We start from the raw sequence: 21,771 nt of genomic DNA on the forward strand, positions 1-21,771 counted from the left end.
TAGGGGTTTCACAAATATATTTATTGATATACAGAGAAATATTTTCCATCGTTGGACTCTTAAAATGCTGCAGTGAGCAAAACTAGAACATTCTTTTTCTGAAACAGGTTTTGTTTTCAATCCTAAACAACAACAAGAACAAGGAAACATTTGCAAACACATTCTCCTGGCTCTCGTAAGTCATATCACATAACTCTTCAGCACTGAAAATTGCTCTCCTCTTTAAAAAAAAAAAAAAAAGCATCATGGAAAAGATGCTTGCATTTCTTTCTTCAAAATGTATAGCCTGGTTACATTATGAATCTTTATGATAAAAAACAACATAAAACAAAAGGATAATAGTTTGTAAAACATTAATTTGGCCAACAAAAAGAAGTTTTCAGTTATAATAAAACCACATTAATTGGAGCTGATCGTACCAATGTCTGGTCAAAAACTGTATACTTTCCCAATCCATCCCATGATGTTTTCCTGGTCCCCCGCTGCCGCAGACAGTTCAGCTGGTGTTGTTCACCAAGGCCAATGTCAAAGAGAATTTGGAAATCTTTGGTGCTCGTTTATTTTAAACAAGTGTTTGTGTTGCTATGTTTCAGAAGAGCTTTATGCTTGGCTGAGCAAGGATTTGCCCGATATATGCTGTACTCCTTTGGCCCTAAATTACGTTAGACTAAATTATATCCTGATTATAAAAATTATAACTGCCATACTTAGATACGCCTAATACTCTCACCACTTAATTTAGAGAAAGATTAAGCAATTATGAATTACTATGCTAAAGCTTTCAGAAGATGACAGAAAAGATCTGTCATCCAAACCCCAATCATACAAGTCAATCAATGAGTCAAGATCAAAACCATGATAACCCATAACAAAGATGGTATATTACTGTAATTCTGGATATAAATTAAAATCTACTCAATATCCCCATGCTGATGAAATAAATGTATCCTTTTGATCATTAAACTAATAGACAAGCCTAAAACCACTGATTTTTACTGACATCCAAGAGTCCACCTTTTCACATGACAACTTTAGATCTGCTTTATAGTGACTGCTCACAGTAATATGGTCCTGTATGCTATCCAGACACAATGAAAGGTACAATCTAAAACATTTTTACGGGCTAAAGTTGAGTAAAACTCTGCTTTCTTTGTAGCCATCTACTAAAATAATTCCAACTTCATTCCATTTAATCCTACAACTGAACTGAAATACTAGTAAAAGTCAGTTTAATATAGATAGTATACCTTAACATTCTCACATCTACAAAGCAACCATTGCTCAGTCAAGACTAAACTTTTCCTCAACATCACAATTTATATAAAATTCCAAATGGGATAGTCGCTATATTTAGATCAGTAATAATAAAGAAAAACATGTACCTTTCTGTTGGGATAACCACTTTGACTATGGCTTGCGACAGAGTCTGTATATGAAGTCACATCAGATAATAAACATAGAATATGTGAGTATTGTTAACAAGTAACAAGCAAAAAATACATATGCATTGAAAATACTACACATCTATCACATGTTTGCAGGCAATCACTGCTGCAGTTATAGACTATGCAATTACATAGCAAATTATTGTGTGTGGTGAACCACAAAAAGTTCACAAATTGCAAAGGACATTCCAAATAGAATGTACATCAATGCACTGAATAGATACTAAACTGATAACAGCCCAAAGAATTAGGCACAGATATCCATGTGTAGAGTAGGGCTTTTACTTTTCTCAATAGCAGTTTCCCTTTTACTGCATCAATTGCTATTTTTAAAATCTTGTGAAACAAGTTACACATGCAGCATAGAAAAGCTATTTTTAAAAAATAAAAGCCTCAATGTACATAGACAAACCCACCACATGCATATGAAGGGGCTTGCCAGATGAAGGCATATACAGAAAATGGAATCATATTTTCTATTTACTAAGTTAGTCCTATGCAAGCTAACATTTGTGGTGTTTCCACTATGTTTATGTGATCAGGGTATAGTATTAAATACTCTAATGTTCCATCCCCTCCTTTCTGGAGACTGACTTCTCCCAGCTTTTATTGTTGGTTTTTACAGCTGTTTAAATCTTTTGAAAGTGGTGATTTGGAATATGTGGGAGCCCATACAAATCACATCTTTTTGAATCATCAAAGAACTGCATGCACAGCCAGAAAAACAGCTGGAAACTGCTTACAAAACAGTTGCATGAGACTGAAAAAACGTGTGGCACTTTGATGATTTGGAAAGAGGGGCTTCGTATAGCTCCCATGTGTTCCAAAGGAGCTTTTTCAGCGGATTTGATAGCCCTACTGTTTTTAATCACAGTTAAGAATCACACTGAGAGTGGCAATAGTTTAAGCTAATCAAGGCTGTGGCTTACCAGATTTTGAATCCTGCTAGGAAGCCAGGATTTAGAGAATGCGACCAGGAACAGCCTGAGAGGTTTTTCCCACAATTATTGTCACTGCCCAAGTAACACTTAACTATGTTAAAGCCAGCACTAAAATTTTGCAGTCCAAAACCAAAAACTTGCCTGAGAAAGGCAACAAGATTAAAAAAAGGAAGCAATCTGTAGCTTATTTGTTGTATTTGTACTGGCCATTAGTTCTCAACCCTTTCAGACCTAAGAAACTTCATGAAAGTATTAAAACAATGTGATATCACTTGTGTTTAAGAGTTACTTACCATTTGTTTTTTTTTAAAAAAATCCTTTAACTATCCTGAGTTATTTTCAGCTACTGATTTAATGTCTGAAATAGCTTTTTACATAGAAACATGTGAGCTCATCCTAATTAATCAATCTGGCTGAATTTAAATGTAGCCTTTAAAAAGATTAATTTAGAGACTGCAAATCTGGCAGCTAACAAAAGGGGGACAGAGGAGAAAAAAACCAGGGAGCGTGGAGGGGGAAAACACGTGGTGGCCAGATTTAAAAGTGCAATTAAAAACAAAGCCCAATTATGTAGCCCAAACATGACAAGGGAATGAGGCTCCTTAAACTAAGGCAGGGAACAATTAAGCAAATTCTATCACAGAGTTACAAATACTATCATACAGAAGATGATACGGCCCTGAGTAACATTTTACCTTCTCAAAATCTTCTTTGTTTTTAGGTGGTGGCAACATTGGAGCATTAGGATTCTTCAGTCTCTCTCTGGGCTGAGCATTAAATGGCAGACCCGAAGGAGGTGGTGGAAGGGTATGTTCCATCATTGAAGGAGGAATATATATAGGATGAGGAGGAATAGGAACAGCTTTGCCCCAGCCTAATTTCATTTCAAAAGACATGATCATCTTGCCTGGGGAAGAATTGCACTGATTTAGAAACTGCATTATCAGTGTTTCAATGAAAATAGGTCCTCGTATAGACGCTCACGGTTGTCTAACATACATATCATGCAACAGAAATAAACTGCATTAAATTCAGTCTTAGTTTTTAAAGATGTCTGACTAAGGATACTGTACAGGTAGTGCTCAAGTTATGACCAAAATTGACCCCAAAATTTATGTTGCTAAATGAAACATTTGTAAAACAAGTTAGTCCCATTTTACGAATTTTCTTGCCACAGTTTTTAAGTGAATCATTGCATTTGTTAAGTTAGTAACAGTTAACTGAATTTGGATTCCCCACTGACTTTGCTCGTGAGAAGGCTGCAAAACCTGATCACATGACCCTGGGATACTAAAACCATCATAAATATGAATCCATTGCCAAGCATCTGAATTTTGATCATGTGACCATGGGGATGCTGCAATGGTCATAAGTATGAAAAATGGTTATAAGTCACTCTTTTCAGTGCCATTGTAACTTTGAACGGTCACTAAATGAACTGTTGTAAATCAAGGACTACTGGTAGCAATTAAACACTGCAACTTCCAAAAATCAGTTCTCATCTCAAGATATTTTATCTAATGTAAAAATGGACATAGGACTTTGTTGACAAAGTCAACACAATTGCACACAATTACATGATTGCACTATCTGGATTTCAAATCATCCAAATACTATTATTAGAGCTAAATCTGGAGTAGGCTTTTTTTTTTTCAAATAAGTAGAAATAAGAATAAGAAACTAAAAATGAAATAAATTCCATTAAGGGAAAAGCCCAGTTATATAAACATAGCAGCCAATCTGATCAATTAATTCACCTGGTACTTACTAATTTCTTAACTTCAAAATTCTTAAAAGGTAAGGAAAATCTTTAAGTTAAGATTTTCATAACAAAGCAGAGATAAGTAAGTAAACCTTCCCCACACAATGATTTTCACTGGAAACCTTGCTTTGCTCAATGTTCCTCCTGATTTCTTATATAGGCAATTAATTTCAATGCTTTAGTACCATTTAAATTCTTTAGTGCACGTTCAGCATCTCTCCTATTCATGAAGGCAACAAATCCACAATTCCTTTCTCTTGCTCTTTCTTCATCAGTCCTTGGCCACATAATTTTCACACTTGCCAAAGGCCCAAAACGTCCAAATTCTTGGCACAACATCTCTTCATTCATCTAGAAACAGAAAAAAGAATGAGGTATTTCTCAAAAGAAAGTGCATCTCCTGTATTCTGTAAGTACAACAGGAAAAAAATTAATAGAATGGTGTGATAAAATATCACAAGATCCAGAAATACCCTAATGATTTGTTCTCACAGCAATAAAACATAGCTCATAATCCAATAGTGCTCAATAGGTTTGGGTTGGAGTTTCAATTCTTAGAAGCAATTGGGAAAGCTGCCTACTTAGAAAATGGCTGCTATAATGGACAGGCCTGGTCACACACACAAGCCTGTACAATGAATAAGTCCCATCAATACAACTTTGACAACAGCCATGGCATACATATTTAGTAGATATAGCTGAAATAACAAGATCTGGATTAAAATCTTTATTTGACCACTAATTCAAGTGATTATTTCTATATGAATCATTATCAAAATTCCCTTCCTCTCCAAAATATTTATATGATGCATTATGGGTAAACCCATGCATAGTATTTGCATACTTATAATATGAAAAATTATATACAGAGTTCATAGCAATGAATGTTTTTAAGTACTCTAATTATTACCTGGGGATTAATGTTTCCAAGATACAAATTTGTTGTACTTGGATCTCCAACATCATGTGAACCTGGAGCATAATCATCCAGTACTAAAACAAAGAAAAGAAGATGTAATTCAATGAATTTATTTTAAATTAACTAAGCATATAATTGAGTTGTAAAACTATATTACCACCTGAAGATCTATTTCTTCTTGAAGGTGCATCCACTAAAAGAAAGATCAGATGTCTATTTAGTTTCAGGTTTTTGTAGATTACAATACTGTAATACAATAATGATTACTTACTGGAACGGCGTTGTCCATCTGAATCTGATTGAGGTGGCTCAAAACGACTTAATCTACCTTTAGTTTTATGTCTTTCATCACGCTCTTCTTGAATTCTGTAAGAGATATTTTATAAAACTAGTAAGCAGCTTCAATTCAAATAGTCATCATTATAATTTAAAAAATCCTATTGATTTAATTTAGTTTACCATTGAAAAATCTACCCAAGTTTTCAAACAGACCACTTCGGAGTTTGGAGATTGAAAGAAATTCTCTACATCAGGGTTCTCCAAAGTGGTCAATAACAGTCTTTAAGGGCTAATAGGTTTATCCATTATTGTTGTGATTGTTCTCGTTTTATACACAAAATTGTGAAACCAGAGCTGCCAACTGGTTTTGGCCTTTATATGCATCGGGTTCCTCCCAAGAACCTAAGATGTTGTAATGCATCAATATAGTATATGTGCAGATCCAAGCAGTGTGGCCTTTTGTAATTGACAGACAGAAATTTTGCCAATCCTCAGAGTGCCTAAGTGCCACCCAAGGTTTTTTGGCAGGGCACCCAGTGTGCCAAAACCACTGAGACCACCATGGCCAGTTTATCCCATAATCTTTCAACTTTGATTTCCAGATCCTGATACTTGGCGATCTTCTCCAATTCTTTGTCTTCTATTGTACTATACCAAGGTAATCCCACACCCAATTATTCATACTTTCTTCTTTATTATTATTATTCATACTACTGTTAGTCAAAATAGTATTTATTAAATTATTTTCATTCAGTATTTATTTATTATTTTAAATTATTATTTTATAAACGTTTGGTGATTGATGAACAATCTGAAACTTCATAAAAGTGCTGATGACCTGAAGAGTTTGTGGATCCAGATTTAGGCCATAGGTAAAAATCTCTCAAAGAAACAAGATATTACTACAGTATAAAAGGTTCCTTTCAATTTGAGATACCCACTACAAATTATGTATCCCTTTACTGCTTGGCAGGCTGAATTATATTGTAATTTAGATGAAAGTATTGCTGTCTTATCCAATCTGACAGCTCAGCTTGAGGCAGAAAAATAGTTTGCATGGTTAGACGGTTGTAAAAATAGAAAATACACTTTTGAGAATGACCCTAAGATTGTAAAAATTGAAAATGTTACCAAGTACCCACTAAAAATATAATACTGTGTAACATTTTTTTAAAAACTGCCTAGGAATTAAGTCACATAAATCAAAGTGATACAGACTTCTATCCAGTGGGTGGGTGTGCAATTATTTGTCCCAAGGAGTTTAGATGGAAGCATAATTTTAAAAATAGGGTGGGGATTGTGGCATAGAAAGAAATGGTGAGAAGAGATTACCAAAGTTGGTAAAAAAAATAATCTAGATGACACTCTCTCTTTTGGAGTTTCCTAATTAATAAAACAGTTGTTTATTACCTTTTTCAGATGTATGAGATTATTAAAAACGTTATTTTGAGAGCAGGAAGGTATAAACTGACTTTTAAAAGATGGCTTTCTAAAGGATCAAAGAAAGCATCAAAATAAGAAAAGCCCTACTATGATCGGCCTAGTATCAGTGAGCGGGGGGATGGGGATGGAATCTATCTAGACGAGTAGTCTGAATAATACAAAATAATACAATACAGCAGACAGAAACCTGATAGTAGAGCATATAATATTTGAGACATTTCAAAAACAATTCCTCCATATAACTGCCTTTGCAACTATTTTGATTACGCTCCATTTATTTTAATCTATAAATAAAATACTCACTGTTTTAGTTCTTCTTTAAAAAGCTCCAAATTGCTCTTTTTCTTTTCTTTTTCCCCCTTTTTCAAAGGCTGAAACAATTTGAAGAACTATTTAATTATGCACACAATTACTATTTTAAAAATTCTATCAATATAAATATTTAAATGGATACTTTGAAAATCCATTCTAAAAAAAGGAAGGGATAAGAAAATGTACACATAAAAGTAATACTGTTAAAACTGTATTATTAAGCTTATACTTTGCTGCACCCGTTTATTGCAAATATACAAATAATTTTATCAAGGCAATATCAAAAACCAACATTAAATCATCAAAAGTCCTTTCCTTCCACCACTCATGCACTATCTATCAATCTACATATAACTCTTATTTCTGTAACCTTTAACTGGACAAAACAGTATACCATTCAGCAAACCATTTTGAACCAAGGTACATCAAATGGCCTAACTTACAGAATGCATCCAAAATCCAAGACCCATGATTCCCCTGGAACTGAAATCTGGTGAATTTTGTAAAACATTTTATAACAAAAGCATTATCATAAAACAGTTTATGACATAATACAAAATGTCCTAAAGGATTTCCTGTGCTGATATTGGACTCTGCTGTACAGTTCAACATAGACTATGTTCAAGGCAGATATATGTCTGCGTGTATCCCAGCTTTTCCAGTGAAGGCAGTACATTAGAAGTTCTGCCACTGTTGAAAACATAGAGGAATGTGGTAAAGAAATGTCTTTGAAAGGATGACTCTGTGAAAGGAGGCACGGGTTGTCTAGTATACGACTAAAACTCTCAAGTCTCTAACCTTTAACTAGGCAAAACAGTGCACATCATAGGGCAAAATATTTTCAATTCAAATTCTTCAAACAAGCTAACTTTAGAATTCCTCCAAAATCTGAAACCTATGACTCCCAGACAACTCAAACTTGGCAATTTTTATAAAATATTTTATGACCAAACATTATTATTTTATGACATAATACAAAATGTCATAAAACATTTCCGGATGCTTGACTGTGCTTCAACACTTCAACATGGTTACTTTCAAGGCAAACATATTTCTGAGTATTTCACTGAATTAAAAAAAAACTTTTCCAGTACATTAAAAGTTCTGCCATTGTTCAAAACTTTCAGGTCTGTAACCTTTAATTGGGTGAAATGATGCATCATATATAGGGCAACAATTTTTGAACCCAGGTACCTCAAGTGGGCTAACTTATAGAATACATCCAAAATCCAGAACCCATGACTCCCATGGAATTAAAATATATTGGTTATTTATTTAACCAGGACTGAAAATTAACTGAATAAAAGTATTGCAGCCCCTAAATTTTGTTTTGGCTAGCAGCCAAAACTATCCAGAACCAGAAATATCCCTTTATTTTTGATAAAAGGGCAAAATCAGCTGATTCCTACAGAAACCTTTTTTCCGGAAAATATAGTTTATCCTTATAACAACTAGAATGATTGTGTAGACTTTCTATATCTTACTAACAATATTTTAAAAAATTAAAGGCAACAGGTAATTAGATTTAATAGATTATGGATCATTTCATTGTTAATGTCAAGTCACTGGTTGGCACTATAAGAATTTCATATAGAAACCCAGTTTGGTGTGATAGTTAAAAGTAGCAGGCTTTAGAAACTGGGAGATCATGAATGCTAGTCCCACCTTGGGCATGAGGTCAGCTATGAGATCTTGGGCCAGTCACTCTCTCAACCCTAGAAATAATACAATGGTGAGTCACATTTTGCCAAGAAAATTGCAGGGAGTAATCCAGGCCATCGACAAAAGCCAACACAGATTCAAAGGCTGAGTTTGCTTTCTAAAATTTATCTGAAAAGCAATACGTAACTATATAAATAACCAATATACTTGAACATGGAAGTAACAAATATTTCTAAAAAATCTAAACTTACTGGTTTTTTGGTTTCTATCACTAGAAGGGATGGCGGTCTCTCATTAGAAGATGACTGAGTCTGCTGACTTTTTTGATCTGCAAATCGTGATGAAGGTTTGTAGATTTTTCCTCGTTTTTCGTCTGTGTCATGTTCTGATGAAACATCGTAAAAATAATTAAACAGTAACAAGTTTCGAAAAAGCCAGTTTAAGTGGACATACAGGTTTGACCATGTTCAAAGCTGCCCTTTAAAAAAACACCTCTGCTCATATTTTAGTCAAACTTTTAAAATTAATCTGCTTTATAGAAAGACTGCTGCCAGGAAAAATTGAGATGATGGGTTCAACTATTTAAAAATTATAAGGATGCGTATAATGAAATTTACCATTATAACCATCTAGTTACTCATATAAGAACCATTAACATTAACAATATAACAGCATCTTAATAAATGTCCATTATGGTAAACTATCTGAAATACAAATCTGAAGGCAGCACAAATTAAGTAAAATTTAATATTTTATTCAAAATAATTCTTGGAACCTAATTTCTTTCCTGGATAATGTTATAATAAGCCTTACCTTTAGAGGCATTAACAATACCTCCTCTGACAAATGTTTTCACTTTATTGCCATCACTTCCTTCAAATGCAGCAAGGAATTCTTCATATATTTCTGCAGCTGCCTTTTCATCCTCCTATAGTCACCGAAATGTTACACAATTTATCAGCATGAAGACATCAGCAACATCCAGCTTCCTACCCATAACCTATTCCAGGTATCTGCAGGAACCTACTAGCCACACAAAGGTTTCAAATACTACAAGAAGTTGAACAGAAAAGAGCACTTTTATCAAATATGATATTTCTAAGGCTTCAATTAATTTTCAAATGATGCCCAATGTTCAAAGGAACATTTTTCCTTTGAATTTAAATAAAAGAAACCTTTGTGACTTGTAAAAGAGTCTAATGAAAATGTGCCATAATGTGCCAAAATAATGGGCTCGAACTTGAGTTTAACATTTAAACAATATTCAATGTGCTTAATATAATCAATATGCTTATTTCTCCTAATCAAATATTTTATTTCAACGACCTACAAATATGAACATGGCATATATCATTTGCTAAATTTAAATCAAAATGAACTTGGTTCCCAGGAAGTTTGTTCCAATTCAAGGTTTTTCATAATGATTTCACCACTGAGAACAAATAATATAATAATGAATTAGAGCATGTAAACTTCCCATTCAAGCATATTGCAATCTGAAGATAAAACTTGAATTGGTCCACTTTAGTGTAAGTATATCACAAACCATTAAGTTAGCTAATAATAAATATATTGATACAGTACATATTTTATCTCCAACGAGTCAGATTCAATAATTTTGAGAATTTTAACTCAAGTTTTTTTTAAAAAAAAACTTTAGATTCATTTTAACCAAAATCAGAAACAAGTATAGCAAGGAAAACAAGTATTGTTTTCCTTTCAACTCCCCCTTTTAAAGGGGGAGTTGAGAGTTGAGAGGGGGAGTTAACTGTCTCAAAAATTCAAAGGGCATTAACTTCAATGCACTTCCCAGAGCAATTTTGGAGGGCCAAAACAAAAAAATACCATGAGTCACGGTCTCACTCCACTGGGATTGGCCTGTCCCACTTGTGGCCAAAAAACAGCAGAGGTGGCATGCTGCAGGTCCCATCAACCCGATTATCCAGCTAGTGAGGTCCAGGAGGAAGTTGCTCCTGCCCTCTGGAACAACTTGCTCCCTGATGTGAGGTTGGCCCCAACCCTTCTATCCTTTTGTAAAGGCTTAAAGACATGGCTCTGCCAATTGGCTTGGAGCCCCAGTGGGGTAACAGCACAGTGCAGGTGGTTGATCAAATAACAGATTCTACCTCCTCCAACTTCACATCCACTCTCCCCATGTGTCCTTAGGTTTTAATGTCTGGTTTTAATTATGTATGTTTTAATTGTATATGTACAGACATATTTTTATGACTGTAAGCCTCCCAGACTTATCCTATTGTAAGATATATATAAATAAATATATATAAATTATAAATAAATAAAATAAATTGTGCCCGTGGACAAGGTCCATTGAAACTGCAGCTCATGTCCTGTTATACTGTACCTTCTATAAGGACTCATGGACTCACTTTACAATACCTCACCTAATAAAATGTGCAGGAAATGCTGATCTCTTTTATGTACAACTGCTGTTATTTGTAACAGTACAAAGTACTTTCTATGAATGTAGCCAAATTTTGTTATACTGTACGCAAAATAAGGCAGACTGTAACTGCCCACTGTTTTATTTTGTCTGTTTTTAAATTTTATTTTTCTTCTTGTTGTTGTTAATGCTTTTATTTGTAATGCCCATAATAAAAATTCACTTGCCTCTCAACAAGAGAGAAAATGTGAAAGCAAAGAACAGAACATGTTCCCAAAGACAATCCATGCTCTTATTAAATCTTCCTTTTCCTTTCTTTGGGAGGAAGGGTTACATAATAAAGTTTTTTATTGATAACAGTCTAGGAAGAAAAACAGTAAGTAATTTTTTCTATTGTTCTCTGCTATCCTGCCACACATATACTCAGCTAGATAAGATTTCTTTCTAACTGTCAACAAACTCCGAGATTACAAAACACATTGTAGTTTTTCATAACTTTCTCATAGGAAAATGAGGCTGTTGCTAAGCTGGCAAAAGGAGAAGACAGCTAGAAATTTAAAGAAAGTATTCTGGGAAGAAAGGGAAAGAAAGATGGAAGTGTTACAACTAGCAGACCAATATAGTTTCTGTCAAGGATACTATTTCAGGACCCAAGTAGTTTTGCCTAGGAATGCTTGGCAATGATATTCCAATGAAATCTCCACTGATTTAACGTTGCTTCATAGATTTATTGCTGTTTCTTAGCTGTTGATCAGTAAGAAAGGTGGAAGAGCTAATGTGCTCTAATAAAACATTGCTGCATTGATAAAAAAAAAAATCCCAAGAGATGACTTGTCAAATTCCTTGTCATAATTACCTTCTTTTTCAATTCCTCCTGTTCCTTTTTGCTTAATGTTCTCTTGGCAGTGCTCATTTTGCCAATACTGAATGCCTTAAGTTTGCTTTCTAAGAGTGGCTGAAAGAGAGAAAAATATTAACAGGTTCATAACAATACAATTTTACCACCTGAAGCAAAATTCTTCTGTTATTCGAACAGGATACATGTTGTCAATGTTATTACAAATATGAAAATCAGCTTTTTTTTGTAGTCTAGCATGAAAACAAAGTTATTTTTTTATCACCACTATAAGTGCAAGTGGTGGCTGTCTGAGACAGTTGCTAAATGAGGACTACCGCTACACTTCCTTCCACAGAATGTCTTTGCGTGCCACTAAGCAAACCTGCCTTGCTTCAAAGATAAATGGAAATTCAAATTAATTTGCTTTTATCTTAATAATGTCTCTTTCTGGTTTACGTAAGATTCAACATTTCTTCAAAACAACTTAAATGCACAATCTATCACGGGCACATGCACATGCCCACAATGACCATGGGTATTAGATTTGGCAGACAGAAAGTAAGTGACCCAAGTCAACCAATGAGCTTCTATGGCTGAATATGGACTAAAACCTGGCATTTCCAGTCCTGGTCTAACAGATTAATACCTTACCCACGTCATCTCATGTGTTCAAACATAAAAGATAGCTACAGTTAGTGGTTTGTTTACATAATTAGCTGACCTGGTTTGGCTATATAATTTAGAAGAAACTTTGAATTCAGCATAGATAAGGGTTCATAGAAGGCCCAAGTGTGCCTTTTTTGACTTGAGGCGGATATAACAATAGCAAATCATGATTCTAGGACAGTTCCCTTACCATCATGTACACTTAAAGTAGTCTTTCATTTAGACTATACTGTATTCCATACAAAGCTGTCTGTGAAAATGGTATGCAAGACTGAGTTACTGCAAATCAGGAAAAATTAACTCCTCTAGGTAACCTGACCCAAACTATATAGGGTTTTAAAAGTTAGTGTCATCTTCAGGGCAAGCTGGAGGTCTTCACCAAATGTGAAGTGGCACACTTTTTTAAAAAAAATATTTCTCTTGTGTATCTTGGAGTGACATGAAATTGAAAATGTCTAAATGTGTATATCCAGCCAGATTATGTAGGTGTTTCCTTCAACAAGAAAACCACTCTTTTCACACTATTTCTTAGTACTGTGTTTTCCCGAAAATAAGACCCTGTCTTATATTTTTTTGAATCCTGAAATAAGCGCTTGGCCTTATTGCCATGAGCTCAAAAGCCCGATTGGGCTTATTATCAGAGGATGTTTTATTTTGGGGGAAAGATGGTATATTTGTGTATTTTACTTAGTTGACCATTGATTGTAATAATTTTTTTTCTTTAAATTTTTATGATTTGTTTTAGACAATCACTTTTATTGGTTGCTTTATATTTTTTCATTTTATGAACTATCATAACGTGGTGCAACAATTTTACTTGAACCTTTTAATGATTGATTGATTGATTGATGCTTTTTATGCATAGTATGCATAGTACGATTGAAATAATAAATGTACAGGTTTTAATTAAAAAAAACTATTGTAATCAAAGTTCCATTATTATTAAACAGAAGAGGTATAGAACTATATTTCTACATAAACTGATTAGTGTAACTGCTTCTAAAATAAAACCACACAAAAAAAGTTAATAGCTTATATGTATATGTCACTGTAAATCCACTGCAGAAGCAGAATTTCCACTTAGACTATAAACTTACCGGAGGCTCTGGAGATCCAGGGGATCGTGCTGACTCTGTAATTCTGGCCTAAAAATGGCAGAAATATGACAATCACCATCAGGAAGCATTTACTATTTTTATATAGGCATAAAGTCTTCATTTTAACCGGCCACCAATATTAATCAAAATTTACAAGGTTTTATATTGTTGTTGTTATTATTTATTATATTAGTATATAATTATTATCCAATTATAATTATTTTAAAATTTGAACTCACATTTCTACAATTCTCCAATTGATATAAAGCTTGTACTGTACCATTAAATAAAGGATTTTAGTCTTCTTCTAAGAATATGAAGCAGCAGCTCAAGGATGATTAATTTGTTATCAGCATTTGGAATTATGAACTGCTTAAGTACTGGGTTTTTTTCCAAAAAGGATGATCCTAATAACTGTCCTATGAACTGAAAGTCTTATATTTGCTCAGAATATAATAGAAATCACTTTTGAAAGCAGGTATGAATGGGCAAGATGCAAAGAAAAAAACCTGAAAGGAATGCTTCACTTAATTCAATTCATAATACTATATTCATGGTAAAATTTGAATAACTTAGCTTTTCCTTCAAATTTTAAAGATAATTTTCTAAATAATTGGAAGTTCAGTCAGAGAACTCAGCTTAATATTGTGTGAATTGTAGGATTAAAATACATTTTTCTTTTATATATATTTTACTGGAATTTTTCACAATAGTAAAATATAAAAAATGAGCAGGATTTAAAAAGATAAAAAAGTTTTCTTTTAAAGAGAAAAACCATACAATCATGTCTTCTGCTACTCTTTCTATCATCTTAAACTCTTCATCCCAAAAACATCAATTAATATTTTCTTCTTTGAACAAAAAGTCCATATAAAGTTTCCTGCCTTTTGAAGTCTTTGCAATTTTTGTCTCTGACCAAAAATGGTTTGCCATTTCTGCAAGTTCAGTTGATTTTATAATCCAATCTTCCACTGTAGGCATTATTGCTTTTCCAACTTTCGATATATAATAATCTTGCTGCAGTTACTATAAGCCTATCTGACAGAACACATTAAGTTGCATTACAGTTTGTCTTAAAATTGTTGGCCAAATCCAGATGACAGTTCAGACTACAGTTATAGAATCTCAGAGTTGGAAGGGTTCAGAGGCCACTGAGTTCAACTCCCTGTTATTGCAGGGATGCAACTTAAAGCATCCTAATAAGTGGCTGTCTAGTCTTAATAAAGGAAGCTGACTATCACTAATAACTTTTACTGTCAAAATATTCCTAGGAATGTTTTTCTAACATCCAATTGGAATCTGCTTTCCTATAATCCATTTTTTTTGTCCTGCACTTTGAGCAAAAGAGAGTTCTTTCTCATTTATTCATTCACATAAAGAATTGTGGATTCCCAATGACTCTGGGTGTTTTACCTTATAAAAAATGAAACAATGCATTAAAAAAACAAATGATAAGTACCAGAAATATAAAAATTTCTAAATAAATATCTTATTTTTGTAATTCTGCTACTTCTTAAATCTGATAGCCATCATCCAAAACTTGGCAGCAACCTTGCCATCTCCGTTAGTCACGAGGAGTTAATATTTAAAATAAAATCTTCTTCATATAGGCAGTTCTTCAGGTCTGAAAAAGATATGCTATTGTGCAGTTCATCTATGGACACAGAGATGGCGCTGCAGTCCCAGACTAGAAGCAGAGTCTAACACAATGGGGGCACTGGAAGTCCATTGTTATAACATTATAACATATATAACATTATAATAACTATTCTGTGATGCCACTCAAACTACTAGTTTTTGGTAGTGCCTGTCTTCAAAACCAGTGGAGACTTCATAGCACAAAGCTTGCCAGTGGAGTCTGTCAGTAATTGTCACATCTGGTTCCTTTCGCTAGATGTCATAACGGCATTTTAGCACTTGTGTGAGCAATCTCAAGGTCTCTTTCCAGTTCCAGTACATCACAGAGCAACTGGTGATGCACATTGTGGGCATCCATTCTGATTATATGTCCCAGCTATTTCATCTGGGCTCTGATAATCAGGGACCCAATGCTTTTGAGTTTTTCATGCAATCTAAGACATCTAGGTTGAAGTGACAACCTTGCCAAGGATGGAGAGGAGAGCACGTATGAGAAATTTCTCTAGTTCTTTAATACATCTTTGGTTTAGAATCATATCCAAGTAAGAAGAAATGGATAACCACAGCTCTGTAAATGTTCAGCTTTGTGGAGATATGGACTTTGTATTGACTGAGCACTCCAGTCTGCAGCCACCCAGATCAACAGTGTCTTGTTGATCCTGGAATCAATTTCTTTGTCTAAAGATCACTCAAGATTATGCTTCCCAAGTATTTGAAGCTGTTTACATTTGTCAGCAATGATTTTTGGTTCTCCAGGGTTAGTATTTGGCATAGGCTGGTAAAGTACTTTAGTCCAAGGAACCCCAACCTGGGCTGTGCAAGTGGTGGGTCAGTACACTTGCACATGCAGTTTCATTTACACAAGCAGTGCAAATGGAGGTGTGCCCGCCTTTCATGCAAATGGAACTGCATGCGTGCCCACCACTTATGTGGCTCAGAACCATCCCCTTCTCCCCACCACCACCACCACCGTTGATCTGCAAAGCTGGAAACGTTAAGGACCGCTGCTTTAGTCTTCAGGCTGATAGGCTAAAGAACAAGGCAGCATCTGAGATTTCTTCAGTATCAACTGTATATCACTGTCTTTGTGCTGCAGGGAGATACAGTAATCAGGAAAGGTTTATTGAATGGAAGTATTCAAGAGCAAAAATCAAAGAGAAAGCCATCCAATCGGCACCAGATGGACACTGGATGGAAGTTTCAGATCCTAGGTAGCATGTGACAAATGCAAGCAAATTACATCGAACAAGACTGGGCTAGCATACAGCCTTGCTTCATCCACTGCAAATAACAAATGCATCACCACTGTAAAGGATCTGTCCTGTCTTTTCTTGGTACAATAATTGAATCAACTTCACAAATTTCCTTGGGCCTCTCAGGATAACATCTCAGGATGAACCAGAGAGTCACACCGGTTCCTTTCCAAATCAGTGACAAGTCTGTTCAGGAGAATATTTCAGCAAAAATATTTCCTGCAATGGACAGTAGTAAGATACCCCTGAAGTTTCCCCAGTCTAATCCGATTCCCTTATTTTTACAGAGAGCCATAAAGAGGGTATCACAGAAGTCATCAGGCACAATGTCTTACTGTTAAAATGCCCATAAAGCATTTGGGTCTAGTGCTTTGTAGACCTCAGCAGGAATGCCATTTGGCCCTGTTGCTTTGTACTTATTTATATCCTACCTTTGTTATTTTAACAAATAAGGTAGAGGACATATCCAAGACACCTTCGTCCTATTTTCCTTACAACAACAATCCTGTGAGATGGGTTGGGCTGAGAGGCAGTGACTGGAACAAAGTCACTCAGCTGGCTTCCATGGCTAAGGCAGGACTAGAACTCACAATCTCCAGCTTTCTAACCACTAGACCAAACTTGCTCAATTTGACTTAATCTGTGAGATAGCTTTTTTGAACTCATCAGTAGAGAGAAGCAGGCCTAGGGCATTCACAATCATCAGTTGAGGAATCTGCATTAAGACTTCAGAATCAGCTGTGGATATTTTATCAGGTAGGCTGGAAAAAACTTCACTTCAGTCCATCCTGGTCTTTGATCTGCCTTGACCCATCTGATGACAGCAGGGGGAGCATATTGTTTTACAAGGAACATAAAAACTGCCTTTAGGGTGCTGAAGAACTTTCAGGTGGCATGTATATCTGCATAGGGATCCACCTACTCAACTTTTCTTCCCATCACTCACCTTGCATTTCTCACTGTTCTGTGCTTCAGACTGCAGATGTTTAAAATTGTCTAGGTTTCAGACAGATAATGGATCATTCTGCCAGTCTGCATTGACCTTGTTCTGCTTGATATTGTTTTATATATAGGGCAGATTAGATCCTAGTGAGCACTACATAAACATTACAAACTAGAACAGGGTCCATCAACTATTTTTTACTATTCAAAAAACAAAATCTTTGTGCAACCCCCCACAAACAAATCTATGTTTCAGCTTGGATGGAGAGACATTCAATTTAACTTTAGTAAAAGGAATCCAGTATTTATAAAGGATAAGTTTATTTACATTAGATACCTTGTAAAGGCTGTAACACTGGCTGAAAAGAAACATTCCATATTCCAAAGATTAGTGATAAAAGGAGACTTCTAGCCCTTTTAAAATAAGTCATCTGGCAACAGGCCAGCATGGAAACTTTTTGAACTGTTAAAATAACCCAACTGTTTGTAAACCTCTCATTCATGACTTCCAATAGTAATTCACTTCCACTTTCAAAACATAAATGTTAAACCATAATATTGACTGCAGATAGCCAGGCTTTACTTTCAAAAAAGCACTGTCCAGTCTTAAGAAGGAGACATCAATGTGGGGAAAGTCATGATGAATGGCTAAACAGTGCTCCCAAATAGATAAAGCTTTTAATCTATTGAACTGCATGGTTGTGGACAGTCCACCTCACCTTTTTTTTCCTCAGAAAGTTAGATCGTAGATTTTGAAATTCTGCTTAATAAATTATCACTAATAATTATGTTATATTGCAATCTCTTACTACTTATGCTATGCTCTTTAACAGCTTTCCCCCAAATGATGTTGTTTAGTACTGCTTTTCAAAATTCCAAGTCAATATGGCCATTGGAATAAAAGATGAGAAGGATGATACATTGCTGTGCAAACACATTATTCGCTACAATAGTAGGGAAAGCTGCTATAGTTTATATTGTTCTCTCAAATTATTAGGTAAGCAGAAAAATCGTAAAATACGCAGCCAAGACAATTGAAAAAATTAAAGCAAGGCAATATTGTTTTATTAATTCATGCTTCAAAAAATTGCAACACATGTATTACATTTTGATACATTTCCATGGAATTCAATGTTACTGATACTTAATTTTGGAGGGTTGAGTTGAGTTTAAAAGAGTTGAATTCAGACTCAGTTACACATGAATACAATATAATACAAACTATTCTCCATGAAGCAGGCTTAATAATAGCACAGCTTTGCTATTTCATTTAGTATATTTATTTCAGTTAGTAGTATCAATTGCATTCAAAGATCACTAACACAGATACATTTTAATAAAAACAACACTGGGGAGCTCAATTTGAACTGAATATCATATGACAGGTTGGATGCTATAAAGAACTAGTGAGAGACCAGGGTGGATAAAAATCAATGATTTTTTTAAAAAAATCAAAAAAATCAGATTTTTATTTAAATCGGATTTTTTTGATTTTTATCGAATTTATTTTAATAAAAAAATTTTGGGGTAAAAATCTATCGTAAGATAGTTTTCTATTTAAGATACATAAATAATTTAGTTTATTCAGCATGAAATGGAGTTTAGTTATGTAGCATGAGGCTGTATATTCTGCAACACTGGGACTATCGGTGAGTCAACAGTAGGTCAAAGGAGTAGCAGAGATGACAGTTGCTCTTTAAAAATTATGATTTAAATCGAGTTGATTTAAATCAAGCCTTTTTACTAGTGATTTAAATCATGATTTAAATTGTGATTTAAATCAACTCGATTTAAATCAAATCCACCCTGTGAGAGACTTAAGCTTTCCAAGCTGAAGGGAGCAAGCAAGTGGGTAACTCTCAAAAAGGAAAACATTCTACTTAAGTAGATTCCAAGTTTTTATAAGTTTGCTTTTGTAAAAGAATAACAGAGTTGGGAGAGACCTTAGAAGTGTTCTAGTCGAACCCCCTGCTCAAGCAGGAGACCCTATATCATTCCAGACAACTGGGGGTCCAATCTCTTCTTAAAAGCCTCCAGTGATGGAGCACCCACAACTTCTGAAGTCAAGCCTGGTTAGTTGTTTTCACTGTTAATGAAATTTCTTCTTAGTTCTAGGTTGGTTTTCTCCTTGATTAGTTTCCACCGTTTCTTCAAGAAACTTTCTTGTCTTGCCTTCTGGTGCTTTGGAAAATAGGTTGACCCCCCTCTTCTTTGTGGCAGCCCTTCAAATATTGGAATACTGCTATCATGTCATACCAGTCCTGCTTTTCATTAGGATAGGCATACCCAATTCCCCCAAACTTTTTTCATGTTTTAGCCTGCAGCCCCCTAATCATCTTTACCACCCATTAAGATCAGATGGTCCCACTAGCTCACAGATGTAGATAGAGCAGTGGCCAAGAGCAGAGCCTTCTAAAGGGCAGCACCCCAATCACAGAACTTTCTCCCAAGGAAAATATGGACAGTCCATCGCTTAATCCTTTAGAGGCAACTCCAAACACACTGTTCAGCCAGCCATATGTAGAATAACAACACATTTCATGGTCAAACAGCACTAATTAAATTACTACTATTTTTTTCTTTCTTAAAATACACACTTTTAATATTGTTTCAAACACTGCTGGAGATGCTTTATGATCGCTGCATTTGAGAGCTGCAAATCGCTGCATTTGAGAGCTTGTAAACCACCCGAAACGTTTAATTTCGAATTAGACGTTAGATCTGATAAATTAGGCAGAAGAAACAAATGTTCAAATGCGTCTAAATCCCACAGATCTACTGCCTCCTAGGCGCATACCGCAGAGAAATTAAGGCATGTTCCATTTCTAGCCAGCATAGCCACAGGATGATGGGAACTGTGGTCCATGACACCCAGAGGACGTTAGTTTGGGCAAGACTGGATTAAATTGTAAAAGAGCCGATGAGAGGAAGTAGAAGCGAGAAACACTTTCCAGATCTCCGACAAAATAATTAAGGACGAGGAGGAGGGGGGTGACTCGGCCTTCTAATTTCAACTCACGCAATTCCTCTTATCTTCCCATTCAATCCAACGAGTTCTACAATCGGCTGGATTTTAGGGAAAGGAGGCGGCAAGAATAGGCCATGAAGCCGATCTGCGAGTTTGCTCTCTCGCCTGCCTGCGCACCACCTCCCCGACGCGGCACGCGGCTCCAAGCCATCTCCCCACAAGTCCTTTGCAGATAAATATATTCCGTTCGGGACTCCCGCTTTCCTCGGAATCGCAACGCGACTAACTCGATCCCCCCCCTCCCTTCCCCCAAACGGCCTCACCTTCCCACTGGCCTTCTGCGAACCGCCTGGCGTCTTGTCCGCCATCTTGCTTCTCTCCCCCGCTCAAACCCGTAGCGGAGGAGAATCGAGCACCGATTCCACCGATCGAATAGAGGACTCCAATGGGAAAGAGGGGGAAGAAGGCATGATGAATCGATAGCCTGGCGGGAAGATGTGACCGATTGGAAAGCCTGTGCGACAAAACTGAACTCCTCCTCTCTCCTCTTCCTGCGGGCCGGAAGGCGGGGAGTGCGTCAGAGCGTCCTTTCTGCGCCGAAGCGCTGGCTTCGCAGCGGCGTCGTGGCTTTCTGAGAGCGTTGGTTGTCACCAAGTTTTGATTCAGCGGCAGGCTCTCTAGAAAATGAAGAGAAACGCAAAATCAACTTGCTTTTCAGAGAAACTGAAAAATTATGCGTTAGAAAAAAGACAATTTCCTTTTTTTTCCTTGTAATCCTCTCTCCAAATTTCAGTATCTTTGCATCCCAACTCTAATCTTGTATATTAGATTTTAGGTTCCATAATCCCCAACCACCTAGAGGGCTCAATATTGGAAAAGGATGTTGCACACATCACTGAATAGTATCAAGAATTGTCAAACGACTGCATGTAATCATTTTCACAGGACAATCTTTTCCTTACTGGTAATTTTAAGGGGATATATTTTCACTCATTGGGACTGCAGTTTGGAAGAAAGTAGCATTATAGAAGATATATATACAACATATATATATATATATATATATATATACACACACATATACACATATACACACAACATTACAACGTGTGTGTGTACAACTACAACTACTACACTGCAAAAACATGGACTACAAATCTTGATCAGGGCAAAGCAATAGATGCAGTTTAAGTAGCCTTCTGTAA

The 21,771-nt window shown here is 35.6% G+C and overlaps 1 protein-coding gene across 2 annotated transcripts in view; it reads right to left on the minus strand.

Moving 5' to 3' along the window:
• U2SURP (U2 snRNP associated SURP domain containing) overlaps window positions 1-21,169 on the minus strand; it is a 39,657-nt gene extending 18,488 nt beyond the window's left edge. The window contains exons 1-12 of one of the 2 annotated variants that reach the window (XM_034439301.3): window positions 20,890-21,169; window positions 13,766-13,813; window positions 12,021-12,119; window positions 9,577-9,691; window positions 9,015-9,148; window positions 7,093-7,160; window positions 5,339-5,433; window positions 5,228-5,260; window positions 5,059-5,141; window positions 4,334-4,499; window positions 3,082-3,293; window positions 1,383-1,426 (exon numbers count right to left, since the gene is read on the minus strand). In XM_034439301.3, coding sequence (XP_034295192.1) covers window positions 1,383-1,426; window positions 3,082-3,293; window positions 4,334-4,499; window positions 5,059-5,141; window positions 5,228-5,260; window positions 5,339-5,433; window positions 7,093-7,160; window positions 9,015-9,148; window positions 9,577-9,691; window positions 12,021-12,119; window positions 13,766-13,813; window positions 20,890-20,934 — 1,142 coding nt within the window. In that variant the 5' untranslated portion in view covers window positions 20,935-21,169. The remainder of the gene's footprint in view (window positions 1-1,382; window positions 1,427-3,081; window positions 3,294-4,333; window positions 4,500-5,058; window positions 5,142-5,227; window positions 5,261-5,338; window positions 5,434-7,092; window positions 7,161-9,014; window positions 9,149-9,576; window positions 9,692-12,020; window positions 12,120-13,765; window positions 13,814-20,889) is intronic. The other variant, XM_087872647.1, reaches the window with a different exon arrangement.
• Window positions 21,170-21,771: the final 602 nt, after the last annotated feature.

The sequence above is a fragment of the Pantherophis guttatus genome, chromosome 6, assembly GCF_059756535.1.
Source record: "Pantherophis guttatus breed Tessera chromosome 6, ASM5975653v1, whole genome shotgun sequence".
In the NCBI taxonomy this organism is placed as follows: domain Eukaryota; kingdom Metazoa; phylum Chordata; class Lepidosauria; order Squamata; family Colubridae; genus Pantherophis; species Pantherophis guttatus.